Source organism: Planococcus citri, chromosome 4, assembly GCF_950023065.1.
Source record: "Planococcus citri chromosome 4, ihPlaCitr1.1, whole genome shotgun sequence".
Taxonomy (NCBI): domain Eukaryota; kingdom Metazoa; phylum Arthropoda; class Insecta; order Hemiptera; family Pseudococcidae; genus Planococcus; species Planococcus citri.
In genome coordinates, this window is record NC_088680.1 from 15,516,854 (window position 1) to 15,533,913 (window position 17,060).

At 34.1% G+C, this 17,060-nt stretch overlaps 3 protein-coding genes across 3 annotated transcripts in view; 2 read left to right on the forward strand and 1 right to left on the reverse strand.

Annotated features, from left to right (window-relative positions):
- Positions 1-2,060, forward strand: part of SLO2 (slowpoke 2) — a 461,098-nt gene extending 459,038 nt beyond the window's left edge. Inside the window, 1 exon segment of the mRNA XM_065361503.1 lies at positions 18-2,060. Within this exon segment, the coding sequence (XP_065217575.1) occupies positions 18-299 (282 nt within the window). The 3' untranslated portion in view covers positions 300-2,060.
- Positions 2,061-3,053: 993 nt separating this feature from the next.
- Positions 3,054-7,029, reverse strand: LOC135845840 (uncharacterized). The gene is made up of 2 exons (XM_065364685.1): positions 5,163-7,029; positions 3,054-4,969 (listed from the first exon to the last, which is right to left on the reverse strand). Exons 1-2 carry the CDS (start codon positions 5,542-5,544, stop codon positions 4,134-4,136), a joined length of 1,218 nt encoding a protein of 405 aa, XP_065220757.1. The 5' UTR covers positions 5,545-7,029; the 3' UTR covers positions 3,054-4,133.
- Positions 7,030-11,658: 4,629 nt separating this feature from the next.
- On the forward strand, positions 11,659-15,275 carry LOC135842909 (uncharacterized). The gene is made up of 3 exons (XM_065360597.1): positions 11,659-11,871; positions 11,986-12,823; positions 13,008-15,275. Exons 2-3 carry the CDS (start codon positions 12,004-12,006, stop codon positions 15,158-15,160), a joined length of 2,973 nt encoding a protein of 990 aa, XP_065216669.1. The 5' UTR covers positions 11,659-11,871; positions 11,986-12,003; the 3' UTR covers positions 15,161-15,275.
- The last annotated feature ends 1,785 nt before the right edge of the window (positions 15,276-17,060 follow it).

Consider the following 17,060-nt stretch of genomic DNA (forward strand, 5'->3'; position numbering starts at 1 on the left):
TTCTGGTTATGTTTCAGTTACAATCGAGCGACTCGAATTCCATCAAGATCGCCTTAAACGGTAGCATCGATTTGAAAGTAACACCTCCCGAAGAAGTAGGCAGTCCGAGTATATCGAGTAATACAGGCTTAGTGGTGGTACCACCGCCTCTATCGGCTGCCCAAATGCCTCCACATTCGCATCACCCCTCACCTTCGTCGCCAGTCGCTGTAAGCTCGAGTACTGATCAGTTACAGGGCACGATAGTATGATATCATCTAATGTGGGGCCGAAGGCGTAGTAGTGTTGCTCGTAAGTAATCTAGTTCTTCGCCCCACATTCTCGTCATCACCGTGCATTTCTCTCTACCTTTTCTCGTCTTTAATAATTTTATCGTTGTTTCTCGCTCTCATCAACACCTTACCTACCTTTTCCCTTTCCTTTTTTTCTATTCTCTCTGTTGTCACCTCTTTCCCCTCCGTGTCTTTTTATTTTCGTTTTAGAATACTTACACAAATTACCCATTCTAGTCGGTCCGTTCGAATACACGAAATCGCCTATTTTTACTCCAAGTTCGATACACTTTTCTGTATTTTCTCGAGTTTTCTGGGTGTTTTATCCGACTTTTAAAGGTCATTTTATGTATTCTGGTGTTTCAAATGGATTCCCATCGCTTAAACAAGTTTCTCAACATTTTTACTCGTACGGAATATTTTTGTACTTACTTTTTTACTTCGGCTCGACTCAAGGTCATGTATAAAAAGTGTCATAACCATATCATGCGACCTATCGATTTCTAGGTATTTTCGAGCGCCGAACTCGATTCTGAGGTTATTTCAACGATTTAACCACTTCTACAACCTGTAGCTGTGGTAATTGATTTTTTTCTCGTTACATCTACCTCGAACGGACCACTATATTGTAATTTTTAGTCATAGTAACGTTCTCTCGCGAGTCCTTGGGCACTTGATCGCACAACGGGCTGTTCTCTTAGAAGAAAAGAGCTTAAAAGCCTCGAGTTTAATCGCTACTACTACCAATTTAATAAAAAATAAAATGAAAAAAAGTTACCATGTAAATATATGTAAAGTTTGAAGGAAAAAAAATCGGCGTTTTTAAACCAATATCTACCTATTTGTGTTTTTAAAAAAGTATTTAAAAAATGGCTAACAGCGTGTTAGTGAATTCTCTTGCGTTTACCTGTGGTATTTACGAAAGTTTTTAGAGCGTTTTTGTTTTATTTTTTGTTCTGTTTCTCTATGATTTTTTTGTTTTCTAGTCAACTGTGGGATCAATTTCTTTATACCTCTTTGTATATCACTTAAAAATGTGTACCTATTTAACTCATGGTTTCTCGTTGTTTGTGTAATAATTTTGTGTTTGATTGTATTTTATTCTTTTTTGGCGTTCTTTTTTTTTTTTTTTTTAATCGTTCGTGATACCAAAATTAATACATATTTTTGAAATAATGTAACATATCAGATGTTTTTGTTTTTTGTCAAAGAAATAGAAAATGTTACCTACCTAATATGAAAATGCTTTCGTGTATTTTTTTTCACTGGCTACACTGTTGAAGACCATTTAAAACTAAAGACATTACCATGATACAATTTCTTAACAAAAAGATTCGTGTACATAAAAAAAAATAAAATGTTCTTAATTAAATAGACAATAAAGTACGGAGCAATTAAAACTCGTATCTAGAAATGCGCGAACTTTTTTTTTTTTTTAGGTGTTGTAAGGAAATTGAATCGCAAATGAAAAAAAAAATGGTGCTTAAAATAACTAAACCAGTTTTGTTTTAATTGTTATTTCTGATTATACCTACGTGTAGCTGATGATGTTTTGATTGTACTCTCTACTTACCTAATACTTATTTTTTTACGACGCCAGGAAGATTTGTTGTAATTGTTGAAGTAGTTGGTTAGATTAATTTTGTATCAGTGGCTTGAATGAAATTCTGAAAATTTTTATTTTTAACCGAACAATTTGATGTTGTGATCATAGTATTAACATTTTTTTGTAGATTATCTTTTTGATTTCTGTTGTAAATTTATACAAATAAAATTTGTTTCCTATGATGTTGATGTTTTCCTTTATGAAAAGGAAAGAATCGAGGACGGCGAATTCATTTCCGGCGTCAGATTTTTACCAGAGTGCACCATTCCTTCGGAAACGAGCTTTTTTTGAGCACAAAAATGACCCGAGAAATAGTTGTGGAATTTTGAATTTTTTATGACGGATTCTGACTAATTCGAGGTGGCTGATTTCGAATACAACCAATACCACCTCGATACAACGTCAAAATTATTGATGCATGCTTTTTTGGTTCCGAGATAGGCGTCAATTTTAATCCATTACAGAACAATGCACTGATTAAAAATAATTTTTAAAAAAATCAGCCATAAATATCTGCAGGGTGATCCTAAAGTCCTCAATTTCTCATCAGTAGGAAAAAATTTCTGATTTGAAGACAATCAGAAAAAATTTCAACAAGTGACTAATTTTCTTGGAAATTTCAGGTCCATGCTCAGGGAGTCCCACAAATCATGAAACGTCAAAAAGCACAGTTCATTTTATTGAGAAATGTTGTAGTTGAATAGGCATACCTTCGTTTCTTTTTTTGCACGAACTAAAACAATCCCAACAAACCTAGAATTTTGGGTCCAGTCCATGTACAGGGTGTCCCAAAACACACAAAACAAGTACCTGTTTTCTTCAGAGATGAAAAACATTTTGTGATTCTGCTTTTAAATATTACAAACTTTGAGCAATTTCCAATAACAAAAAATTTAAGACCTATACACAGGGTGTTCTAAAAATCATGGAATGTACATTATTTTTACCTGTACCTACTAATGATAAAAAAAAACAATCTGTGATTCTGTTTCAAAATGTTACGAAATGGTGAAAATCATACAAATTTAGGTCTTGGCCTTACAAAACAGTATGTTCCAAAAATAATGAAATGTATTTGTACCATTTTTTTTTTTTTGTTGAAAAATTTCAATAAAAAATCACGTTTTAATTTTAATTGTGCAAAGTGAGAAATGCCAGTAAAAAAACATACAAAATTGCCGAGCCTACGTACAAACAGGGTGTCTAAAAGATCACAATACTTTTTTATATTAGAAAAATCGGTGAAAAATTAAAATAAAAAGTTGTTCTCAGATCCTCTTTTTGAATAGCGCGGACTCGAGCAGTTCTGAAAAATCAAGCAAAAATTCTAATCCTATACACAGGGTGTTCCAAAAATTTTAGAAAGGTACATTTTTTGAAAAAATTTGAACAAAAAAGCCACACTTTGTTCCTTTTTTTAAATCCTACACATTAGAGCAGTTCTAATATCAATCATACAAAACACAGGGTGTCCAAAAATTGACAAAACATTTTTTCCCTTGAAAAATTCCAATGAAAAGAGGACATTTTGATTCTTTTTCTCGTATTTCGAAATTGAGCAGTGCTAATGAGTACGAAATTTTCATTTTTGAATACAGGGTGTTCATAAAATCTCAGCAACACATCCATTTTTTAGAACATTCAAATTGAAGAAAAAAACACTTATTAATTATTTTTATAGACAGTTCTCATGAATAATTATACAAAATTCTGAGCCTATATACAGGGTGTCCAAAAAAATCACAAAACATTTTTTTTTCTTCGAAAAATTCTAATGAAATAAAAACTAATATTTTATCTATTAAAATTATTAGAAATCAATGATTCTGAAAAGGGGACATTTTGATTATTTTTCAAATATTATTTCAAATTTTAGCAGTATTCTAATAAGTAGTATCGAAATTTTCATTATTTTTTAAATACAGGGTGCCCATAAAATCTCAACACATCAATTTTTTACAACATTCAAATAAAAAAAAAACATTGCAGTTTCAGAAGGGGTGTCCGTAAGTGCGACTTGGCACGCGGGAAGCAACGGTTTTGGACTAATTTTATAACGAATGACATTTAAAAACACACAACAGAGGTACCTAGGTATATTACGTGGAAACACCAGTCTTAACAACGATTAGTAAAAATTAAAAATTAAATAATACTCAATAATAATTGACAAAGTTTGTAAACAATTATCTAAGTACCTAGGTAAATATTGTCATTGAAAACGTAATATCAATATGAGACAACGGATAGTATGATCAATAATGCATGGCATCAGGTACCAGTTTCTGTACCTCTGATAATCCTAAATCGATCATATCATCGGCAAACGAATTTCTCTCAAAAAAACGTGTTTTCCACGCTTCCTTAGGTAAAAGTCGACTCAATCCTTCTCTTAAAGGCAACACTTTGTATTTCTCATCTTCAAAATAAGTCTTGAACACACCGAGCATGTAGTAAACACTATTCACAGCATGGTTATGCGTTTTTCCTCGCCAAAAAGCTTCTTTCCCTTCATTTTTGCTTATCTTGTCTTTATCTATTACGTGCCAAAACGATAAATCTAGAATATATAAACATGGTTTTTGATCATGAGCAGCATAAAGATAGTCATCTTCCACTAAGATGGCATCCAATAATGTTTCGCCGTCCCGAATAACTACTTTTAGATCTTTTACATAGGCTGCTTCGTCGGCAACAGTTCGTTCACGTAAATGTTCCTTGGAAAAAATATCGAACTGTCCTTCGGCTTTCATAGATTCAAATTTCTCACTACCCCAGAAAGATGTAAGTAGTTCTGAAATGACTTTGAGATTTCTTCCCTTGAAACCAGCAGAAAAGAAAACGATTCGTACGCCTTGCTCTAATAAGTAATCGAATAAAATCTTCAGGTGAGGTAGAAATACATAGGGATGTCTGTCAACGAATCCGTGCAAACCGTACCGATTGTATTCAATAATTGGACATTCCGGAAAGCTCTTCCTAATGATTTCTTCTTTATCCTTAGAATAGCAATTAAAACAAAGTGTATCGTCGATATCGAAGACTACAACACGGTTTCTAGTTGATGGAGATGTAACAGCATCTGATGATCCTGGTTTAACATTCGTATAAAAAAAGCAACAAAAATTTGACTGTTAGAAATTTTTTGTACTTGTGAATAGGTACCTATTTTAAGAGTACAGATAGACCCAGTGAAAAATAATTCGATCTGGTCTGGCTCGATCAACCTATCTCTACCCTTCTTAGATCTAGGTACTCTCGTCGAAACGTAATCGTAATCTTACCTTCATCTGATGAATTTATATTCCACTTCAAAACTGGCGAGCACAGTTCATCACCATGAAAATGTTTACACGTGACATCATCGACAGAAACGGCAGTATTTCTTTTAGTGACATCAGTTTCAGAGTTGGGTTTTGGTGTGAATTGAGCAGGTTCGTCGTTACTGTTTCCCATCTCAAGAGCTTCGCTGATGCTGATCATATTATCTTCTTTTGGAGTATTAACTTCAGGGCTGGGGTTCGATGTGAATTGGTCAGCGTTATCGTTACTGCTATAATTACTATAGAAGTGACCGGTTGTGTTGACAGGCTGCAATATATACCGCTGTACGAGTGTACGTAAATGAACAGGTACCATATAAGATGTCATATGAAAACGGAACATAACATGAATATGTGAGTGATTGGTAGGTATATACGATGCAATTTGCAACAATGCTTATTACTTTGCGAAGAGAACTAATCAGAGGAACAAACACATTGTATGATTTCACTTCAAATATAGATTTAGAATGGAAACTCAACCTGTAAGGATGCTGAAACTGAAACATGCTCTTCTCTAAAACTTCCAAAACACCAAAAGTAAGATAAAGGAAAGGCTAGAAATCAGCGTTGCCAACCCAAAAGTGCTAAAATTCTTGACTCTTGAGGTCACTTGTCCAAAAATCTTGGGATTCTTGGGATTTTCTTTTGATCATATTTGGTATTGTTTTAAAGGGATTTCTAAGCTCTAAGTATTCAGTACACCCTGTTGTAATGTTATGGAATTGCGCTTATTCAAACATTTCAAACCTTCAACTAGTTTAGGACAAACTTTTGTATGTATCAAGCGTCAAAATATACACGTTTCCTTTAAATAAAGTGCATTACGAAAAAAAATTTCTTTTTTCCTCTTTCCCCATCCTACCTAGTTTTTAATGAAAAAATGTACGAAGTTACAAGAACTGGAAAAAGCAGGTGAACGAATATGTAAAATGACAAATGAGCTTTAATGCTTGAAATGAAATTTTCTCTAAAAAGGATACCTAGACCTACCTATGACCGAAAAAAATCTCAAGAATCTCAAGATTTTTGTAGTTTTGTAGTGCATAAACAGGAAATTAATTTTGAAAAATTGAACAATTCTTGAGATTTTCTTTATCGAAGTATTTATACTTTATACCTACTTTTAATTTTTATACAATTTTAAATTTTTCAATGCATTTTTGAAAAAATTGGAAAATTCTTGGGATTTTTCAGAATTTTTCTTGGAACTTTACGATTTTTCTTAAGATTTCTTGGGATTTCATGGAATCTTGGGACTTTCTTGAGCAAGGGTTGAAAAATCTTGCAATCTCAAGAAAATTCTTGGGTACTGGCAACACTGGGCTAGATGAAGAATGTTATCAGTGTTTGGCCTTGGAGGGATAAAAATGCAGCTTCAGAGGTATAGGGACATGGCAAAAGATGGCCGCGCCCTGGCTCCCTTATCAATTTGGAGGTAAGAAACCAAAAGCAAAAGTTTGATTGGCTGAATGAAGCTGACGTCATGTGAACGCTTGAATATCATTGGCGACAAGTTACCTCCAAATTGATAACAATAAAGTGGCAGGCTCGTAGCCATCTTTTGCCATGTCCCTATTTCAGAGGCTAATCTGCAGGGATGGCAAACTGAAACTGAAACTGAAACTGAAAAGTGAAAACTGAAATTAACTGGAACTAAAATGAAAAAACTGGAACTGGAACTAAAAAACTAAAAAAGTGAAAACTAAAAACTGAAAACCGAAACTGGAACTAAGTAGCGCCGCTTAATGTGATCGGGTTGGGACGGGGTAGTTGCTATTCTATTAACCGAATTATTCGAATTATTCCAATAAGCAAAAAATTTAAAAAAGGCGATTTATTGAAATTGTATACTGTACATAATTATAAAAAGGTGGAAAATTTTTGGCAAAAAGCAAGAATGACAATTTTAGCAAAAAGCAGGTACTTTTCTACAATTTCAGAAAAATGAGCGAGGCTTAAGCAAAAATGTGGCAATTTTGGGAATTATTGGTAAAAAAATTACACTTTTTCGTAATTTTTTTGAAAAAGTGAAAATTTTTTGCTTTTTTTGGCGATTTTAAGTTGAAAAAAAAAGCTTAAAAGATGGACTTTTTTTGGTAAAATGCAAGATTTTTGAAAAATTTTTGGAATAAATTAGGTCTTGTTGGAACTTTTTGCGAAAAGTCAATAATTTTGACAATTTTAGCAAAATAGGAGACTTTTTTTGCAATCATTGTCAGGAAATTACCTTTTCGCAATTTCCGTTGAGAATGGGAGTTTTTTTTTTCAATTTTTCAGTTAAAAAACGAGACTTTTTGTTTGATTGTTTGCTTTTTTCGACAAAAAGTATTCCTATTGTAAATGTGAGTTGAAAAAATGAAAACAAAAACCAGTACAAATTTCTACCATTTACTTTACTCAAACACATAAGAACAAAAATACAAAATCTGACTCCATTGAAAACTAACTTCTAACAAAATGATACACGCATGTAACTGCTACATGATATGCTGAATCTAAGACCATACAAAGACGACATGACTAAATTAATACACGTAAGAAAAAATCACTCTAACTCTGACTACGTGACTGTACAAATATGAAAAAAGGGGAACTGTCAACGTCGCAACGTTGCTAACTCTATACATCCTCATATACGGCGGAGGCGGTGAGAAAAACGGAAATACCAGCGTCTGCCTGTATCAGCTCACTGGAACATCGAATCTAAAAATAGCACCAAGAAGCGAGATGTAGGGCGATCATACGAATGTACAAAATCGTATTTAGTCGCGCCTCGCATCTACACTTCTATTTCTATCAAGGAGTATATTACTGACGTATCCAGCCAGTATCTATACTCGTTACAGTGCATGAGTGCAAGGTACTGTGAGAACTCCAAGACAAAAATGCGCGCCTAGGAGGCTAGGAGTTCGTCACCTACCTACTTACCTGTGAAACCTATCTTAACCTTAACACCTATTTCATTGATTTTTGTCGCTTTTTGAAAACTTTCCCATTCCATTAACTGACTTCATTCACCTTCAATTACCACATTAAGAAAAATTCTTTCAATGTAAAAAGATAACGACTTTCCATTCTATTAAGCGAATTATTTTAATAAGCGCAATGATAATAAGCGGCGCACACTGTAATTGGAATTTCAGTTTTTTTTTCAGTTTTCAACTTTTTTTTTTCTTTAGACTTTGCTCTTAGAGTCTTAACTTCAGCCTTTTTTTTATATTATAATGACCATAGCGTTTCACGTTTTTTTCTGTGGCAAAAATTTCAAAGTGCTTTTTTTAAGGCAAACTAGTGCATTCTCATTTTGATTTGAAATTTTGCCAGAGGCCAGACCCTTAGGGCCTCACAGCCTCAGCCTCAGAGAAAGGATTACATAAAATGAAGATGAGCATTCCAAAACGTGCTTATAGTCCAATTGAAAAAACTGAAAAAAGTGATTAGCTTCTTTACATCCATAATGATGTGTGAAATGTCAAAATGTATGTTTTTGAGGGTGTAGATCACGAATTTGACCATATTTTTACCGTAGGGGTGAAGAAGGTGAAAAATTCAAAATTTGACTACAATAATGTGTGGTATGTCGAAATGTACTTTTTCGAGTGTGTAGACACCCTATTTTCGACATGACAAATCGATTGGAAACTGTTTCAAACCGGTTCGAGCAGTTCTGGAGCCTCCAGCAGATTTTTGAAACTCGAAATTCCCACAAAATGTCACCAACATGGAGTTGGAAAGCTGCAATTTATTCTGTAAACTAATTTCAATGCGCCACGAAGTACTGCAGATGAATTTCAAGTCGTTTTGGAGCCTCCGGCGACTTTTTGATTATTCCTGAAGCCTCCATCAGATTTTTGAAAATTTAAATTTTTACAAAATTTCATCAAATGGCGATGGAAAGCTTAAATTTACACTACACTCCAATTTTAACATCCTCTGAAGACGACTTCAAGTGGGTCCAAATCATTTTGGAGCCTCCCAACGACTTTTTGAAAATTACTGGAGCCTCCAGTAGATTTTTGAAACTTGAAATTCCCGAAACATTTTACCAAATGGAGTTGGCAAGCTGAAATTTACTTCGCAAACTAATTTCAATACGATATGCGAAGTCGACTACATGGTGGTTTCAAATGGTTTTAAATGATTTTGAAGCTTCCAGCTACTTTTTGGAAATTTCAATTTTCCAAAAAACACCACATGACCTCTCAAAAATTCGCTGGAGGCCCCAAAACGTCTTGAAATCCACCAGCAGACGACTTCGTAGCGTATTGAAATTAGTTTGCAGAATGAATTTTGACTTTCCATCTCCTTTTGATAAAATTTTTAGGAAATTTATAAAGTTTCAAAAATCTGATGGAGGCTCCAGTAATTTTCATAAAGTCGCCGGAGGCTCCAAAACGACTTAAAATCCCCCTGCAGTTGACTTCGTAGCGTATTAGAATTAGTTTGCAGAGTAAATTTCGGCTATCCAACTCCATTTGATGAAATTTTGTGGGAATTTCGAGTTTCAAAAATCTGCTGGAGGCTCCAGAACTGCTCGAAACGGTTTGAAACAGTTTCCAATCGATTGGCATGTCGAAAATAGGGTGTATCCCAAATTTCAGCTTTCTTGGTCTATTTGGCGAAATTTTGATTTTTCCTCTCATTTTTGGCCTAAATTTGATTTTCAGAAATTCGCCAAAAATCGAAAAACGTACTTTAACACCTGAAATGTTGACAGGTAATGAATTTTTGCTTGATCTTTCGATCTACCTTTGTACAGTTTGAAAAATTTTGTGCAAGCCCTATGTTGGAACGCAAAATCTGCGATTTCGACTGACCTGTCAATCAAAATGGCCACCATTTTGTAAGTAGGGCCACTTTTTTTTTGAGTACAAGGGCAAGAAATGTTCCTTAGGACTCCCCCTTTAAGAAAAAAGTTGCCCCGGAGGATCGACCGGGGGGTGCAATTTATCCTTAAGTGGGCTCCCCGACTATAATCTAATTTGCTACTTGGCAACAGAAACTTCATACCTATTTCAAATTCAAACATTTCAAACTCAAAAATTAAGTATGAATAAATAAAATCCTGGCCTGGGGGCTGAAAAAAAGACAAGTTAATGGTATGCTACTTGGAAGGAGGATTGTATCGTCCTTTTGCCGACAATAAATTGTTATTCTGCCACAATAATCAAAATTTTATAATTAACGTGCTGAGCAGTGAGCACTGTAGTATCAAAAAACTTTGAAAATCCAGTAGTTCAGTTCATCAGTTCTGATCAGAAAAAGTGAAAAATTTGCATTTTTTGTATACTTACAAGTAGCATCTAGAATGGCCCCAGCAAAGCAAGGCCAAAAGTTTTCAGTTGTGGAAAATTTGTGATTTAAAAAGTAGAACAATATAAATTTTAATGAAAAAATTAGGTTTTTCTGATCTCAACATTTTTCAAATTCAATATAGGTTTTTTGAAATTGTAACCCTGAGAAGAGAATCAAATTGACAATGACAATTGACATTTGACCCAGGCTGGCAACTCGATGAGGGCAAAAGATTGGATAATTTGTTGTTCAAAAATTAGAACAATATAAAATATCAATTTTATTGGGAGAATTCGCCACTCGGTTTTTCTGAATTCAACTTTTTCTAAATTTCATCAATGGTTCTTTCAAACTCTGACTTCTGACTCTTACCGGAAAGAAGGGGTTCAATTCAAATTGGCCCGAGCGAAGCGAGGGCAAAAGCTTTTGAAAAAAATGAAAATTTTAAAAATAGATTGATGATTTTGTCGACAAAATTCAGTAGATGTGTTCTTTTTACACGGATTTTGGCAGATTTTCGAGAATCTGGATTTTGGCAGATTTATAAATCCACAAGAATCTGCTTGGGTAGCAGCTTTTGAAAATGGATTTTGGATTTTAGTTAGTTAAAGAAGACTTAAGGTGTTCAAAGATTGGTGAAAGTATTCTCAGAAATGTTTAAAAAAAGAGATTTAAAAAAAACGTCCAAAATTCAGATTCTCGAAAATCTGTCAAAATCCGTGCTAAAAGAACACACCTATTGAATGGCAAAACTTTTAAATTTCAGTTCAAGTTTTTAGTTTTTAGTTTCAGTTTTATTTTTTTCAATTTCAGTTCAAGTTTTTAGTTTTCAGTTTCAGTTTTATTTTTTTCAGTTCAAGTTTTTAGTTTTCAGTTTCAGTTTTATTTTTTTCAGTTCAAGTTTTCAGTTTTCAGTTCAAGTTTTTCTCATTTCAGTTTCAGTTTTTCATCACTGACGAGGAGTGAAGAGCTGAAGACTGAAGAGTCATCACTCCCTTCACTCCTCGTCACCCGAATTCTCTTGTTTGAGTGAGCGAATGACCACGTTCTGCGCGCTCTATAGGTAAAACCATACATTATGCGATGCGAAAAACCTATCCGTAAACCATCGTAAACATAATTCCTTATCCCTTAGATAGCGTTACTGTCTCGTTTTTCAAATTAGCCATTAGCCAAGCCAAGTGTGATGCAACAACAATCATTCATTTCATTATCTTATCTCATTGTAACCCGCTTCCGCTAACCCTCTTGTGAAAGTTGAAACTTGAAACGAAACTCTTTTCATTTTCATCTCGTGTGTCGTCTGTCGTGTAAAATATTGCAACAGTTTGCTAGTAACAAGAAATTGAATTATTCTCTTTCGAAATATCAAGTAAGTGTTTTACTTTCAATTACTTATTGAAAGAGTCCCAATCATACTCTAAACAGGAAGCTATACACGATAAAGGACCACATTTACTGAAATCATTTACTTATTTTCCCGTAGGAAAGTTCCTGAAAAACCATGAGTTCCGGAGACAATTCAGAAGTACCGGTTGATCACCAAAAAACCAAAAAGCTGGTGAAGAGTCAATATTACGATGTCATGGTCAAAGTGGATGCCGACGTTTATTGTTTAGATAGATTACAACTGGCCTGGAAATCGGACTTTTTTGAGAAATTATTTAACGAGCAGTCTGACCAAAAAGAATGCAGTTTGATAGAGCTGTCGGTAATGGATACCAACACCTTCTCTGCCATCGTTGATATAATATACGGACGACCGTTGACATCTGTCTTGAACCACAACAATTGCGTTGCTTTGTTAATGGCCATGAATCACTTGCAAATGGAGATCGATGTGGAAACTTACGCAAGTTTCATTGAGAAAAATTCCGTCGTAGATGTTGAACTATTCAAATTACTCAACTTCTTGCAGAAAAATGCGAATTTGCAGTACTTGTTACCGGCAGTTTTCATATCTCTATCTGTTCGTTTGGTGAAAATCCAACATAATAAAGATTTCTTACGTTTACCGCTTGACGATATTTTCAGAATAATTATAAGCGGAGGATGCGCCATAGATATGCGTACCATGTGTCAAATTTGCTCACAATGGATCCATCACGATTTGCGAAGCAGACTTGCTCACTTCGCAAAGCTCGTTAATGCTGTCAAACGAAGACTTGGTTATGTAACCGATATAAAGGATGAAGATTTCAAGACTGTATTAACTGATGGTATCGCCGACGAGGAAATAAATCCGGAAATGACGAAGAAACTATTCTACAAACGTTTGATTTGCAATGGAGAAATAGATTCGAGTACTTGGGGTGTAATTTATGGTAAGTAATAGTAAAAATGATCTCATTGTTAGTTTTATTCAAGTTTAAAATATCGCATTATTTTGGTTGTAAGATGTTGATGAATTGATCACGAGTCGAAAAGACTACGTAAGCTTAGTTAAAAGCTAGATTGAGATTCTGAATGATATTAATTATACGTATCTACTCTTTTTCTTTTTTGCAGCTCCTCAGAAATCGTTGAAAGATGAAAAAAAACAAGTTTCGAATGAAGAAAAAAACAAACAAGTGTTGGAAAGCTTAAAAAATAATGATGCCTACGATATCGTTGTGCCTTTTATTACTGTACAAAAACAAGTTCCGATTTATTCTACAGAAAACGAACGAAGAAAGTTGAAAACACTTGTAGAAAACCATCGTTTCCACGATATCGTTGTGACTACTGGAGAAAAAGCTTACAAACTTCATCGATTCGTGTTGAATTCAGCGTCTGGCTATTTTGCTGAAATTTTTTCCGCCAAGCAATCCAACGTAGACGCTCAATTTGCACAAGCATCAACTCTGCAACAGATTAAAACAAACGAGTATTCACTTGTTGGTGTTGATCAAGCGACATGTGACATGATCTTCGAATACATCTATTTCGATGAATTGCGATTGTCATCTGAAACGATAATTCCTGTATTCAAAGCTGCCAATACTTTGAAAATGAAAAAATTACTCGCTAAATGTGTAGCGTGGATGAAGATGAATATCGAAGAAATTTGTGCGAAGGTTCTCATCGCTGATAAAAGTATTTGTAGATCGTGGATTATAAGGAATATTGCTGAAATTTTTTCAAAACTTATCAGCGAACCTGCTACAGCCGATACGTTGCCTCTCTGTTTCATTTCTTTCGATATGTTGGAGGATTTACTTTTGTCATCGTTTCATTGCTGTAGTGATCCGCATAGGATTTTAGACACGTGTTCGAAATGGGTTTTCTACGATGTGAAGAATCGATATCACCTGATACCGAAAATCGCCCTCGCTATTAATCGCAATTGCATTACGAAGTACCAAGAATATAAAATAGAACTGCCTGAAGATTCGAACAACTGCTCGGAGGAATCAATTCGAATTGAATTATTGAAAACGTTGAATGCTACTTCGTTGATTCCCTCTGCTGAAAACATGCTCCAGAACAATGAAAAGAAATCGGAAGAAATGCCCGTGTTTATCTCATGGACCCGGGAAACGTCAACTATTTATGTTTTGAACGCCAACTTGGAACAAATTGCCACATTGCGCCTTTCATTTGATTCACAAAAGCCAAGTTACGGCGATTCCATAACTGCGACTTTAATAGATGACAATTTATTCATTATGTTATCGTTGAGGACTGATGATCTTGGCGCTGTTTCTCTGTTCAACGTATATAATTTATCTTCGAAAAAGTTCATCTCATTGAATAGCAGCGTAAGTTTGAAAGGAGGCTGGTATTCCGAGTGTACTCTGCTGAATTGTCGTGGCCAAGTTTACTGTTGTTTTGAAAAAGGCCACGTATTGAAATATTCGATCGAATTAAATCGATGGATGATATTTTTGAAGAGCCCAGGAGAGGGACGTTCTGATGAAAACCGAATATGTATTGGACGTGTTGGACCATTTCGGTTTACAAGTGATGGAGATAAGTTGTACAGATTGTCGTTGTATTCTAAGGCTTGTTCTGAGGAGTCATCGTCGAATTCAGAATGCAAATACGTTATGGAGTTGTTCACATTGTCTTTAAATTCTAAGGCTTCTGCTGAGGGGTTGTCGTCGAATTCAGAATGCGAATACGTTGTGGACGAATTCAATTTTCAACAAAATGCGTGGTTGCCTTTGCCACATTTGTCGTTTTTACGGTCTGGCATGATATCTGTAGATAAACCCCCTAAGACTGATGGCATTATCTTTATTCGTAATAGTACTTCACCATCTGACAAGGTAGAAAATCTCACCATCACTAATGGCAGTATGCTTACTGTAATATTACCATCATCCTTCATGTCATTTGACCAAAATTCAGAACAGTGGCAAGCGTTTTCCATGGCGGACAATACTCCTACGCAGATTCATTTGAAATCTTTCGCTGTGGTTCAGTTTGAAAATGAACTTTTACACGTGTGCCTCAACAAACTGTATCAGTGGTCTGAAAGAAATCAAACCTGGGACTTGAAGAAAGAACTCCCGTTAAGATTGGGATCTGAATCATCCGATGAAAGAAATCAAACCTGGGACTTGACGAAAGAACTCCCGTTATTAAGATTGGGATCTGAATTATCCGATGGTTCAAAAAATCGTGGCCCTTATGACTGCATTTCTGCCATTCATAGGCGCAGTGTTCGCACCGATTAATGTAGTGTAATGTAACCTTATGATAAAGTAGCGATATTAATTTTTGTTTTGTTTACAATTTTAGAAGTTATTGATTTAATTATACCTTTCGATTATTAAACTTTCTCTATTGTAATTTGTTCATTTCACCTTTTCGGAAAAGGCAAAGTGTTGAGTCTTGATCAGTGAAGATGGGCGAGGTATCAAAAAACGAGAAAAATTCATTGCTATGGTATTTTTTTCGAGCTCGAAACTCGAATGAAAATCAAATGGATTTGGAAAAAAATAATAACGCGTTCTTACCTACTTACTGAACAATTTTCAAAAAAATGTTCGAGATACGGTATAGAACTTTAAAAATAGGTAATGATTTTTTGTCCATTTCTCTTTAAAGAGGTATTTGTGTTTGAAAGGTTTTCATTGGCTAATGAATTGACGAAATTGTTCAGGTCATTTTCAAAGACTGTATTCATTTTTCAAGTACTTATTGGATCTGTAGGTAAGCATAATAAATCTGTGATCCTTGGATTTCATTTTCAATGAACTGAGTAGGTACTAGGTACATGGGTAGATGCATCGACGTACGTCGTACGTATGTTTATTCTCCAGTGTTTAATATTCAGTTGCCAGCTCTCCCAAAAACAAATTACCTACCTACTACTTCCTCAGCTCGTCCAAGCCTCCAAGTAAGAAGTGCTTTTTTGGTGAATAACTCGTTCAAAATTTTGCAAGAGATTGGAATTTAAAAATATCAAAACAAAAATTTCAAACTGAAGGATCATTTTTCATCATCACTCGTGAGTTATTCTTTCGTCAAAAAATACCCAACAGTCTCTAATTTTTGGTAAAAAATTACTTAAAATTCACTTTTTGCAAAAAAAAATTCAAAAAGTTTCTTCTTCTGCTCAAACTAGCAGATCTCGTTGTTAAAATTGCCAAATAAAACTCTCAAAAGTGCTTTAAATCGTGTTCTTTTGCAAAAAAAAAATCCAAAATTTGCACTTTTTTTTACAAAAATTTGTCTCAGGTAAAAATTGCCAAAATCTTGTTTTTTTTTCGAGAATTTGCAAAAGAGCATTTGTACAAAACTGTACCAAAAATTTGACTAAAATTTCTCATTGTTTGTCAAAATTGCAGAATAGTCACACTTTTTTTTACGAACATGAAAAAACTGCCAAAAAGTCTCACGTTTTTTTTTTTTTTTTTTTTTTTTTGTTAAGAATAATTCTTAGCTATTAGGTATCAGAAGGTTTACTCGTCAGTTGAAATAAAAATTTTTAAAAAGCTTCATCTTATGCTAAAATTTTCAAAGTCTCACTTTTTGCCAAAAATATCAGCTCTCGACGTCTTTATAGTTGAATTGCCAAAAATTCGTTTTTTTTTTCAAAAAAAAAATCTAAAAAAAGTTTCTCATTCTGCCCAAAATAGCAGATCTCATGTTAAAAATTGCCAAAAGCTCTCAAAAAAAGTGCTAAAAATCGTGTCCTTTTGCGAAAAAATCCTTAATTTACATTTTTTTTTTTTTTTTACAAATATTGTCTCATTAAAAATTCTCATTACTTTTGGTAAAAAATTGCCAAAATTTTGTTGTTTTTTTTTCTCAAGAATTTGCGAAAGAATCTTAATGGAAAAACTGTCAAAAAGTCTCAATTTTTTAGTGGTGTTTTATTCGTTGAATATAATTTTCAGCTAATAAGTAGGTATAAGTATCAGAAGTTTTGCTCGTTACTTGAAATACAAATTTTTAAAAAATCTTCATCTTTTGCTAAAATGTCCAAAGTTTTGCTTTTTGCCAAAAATAGCAAATCTTAACGTTTTTAATTAAAATTGCCAAAAACTCGTTTTTTTTTCAAAAAAAAAAAATATATGTAGCTAAAAATAGAAATGAAAATTAGATTCTCGCTTTTTAGCAAAGAATTCT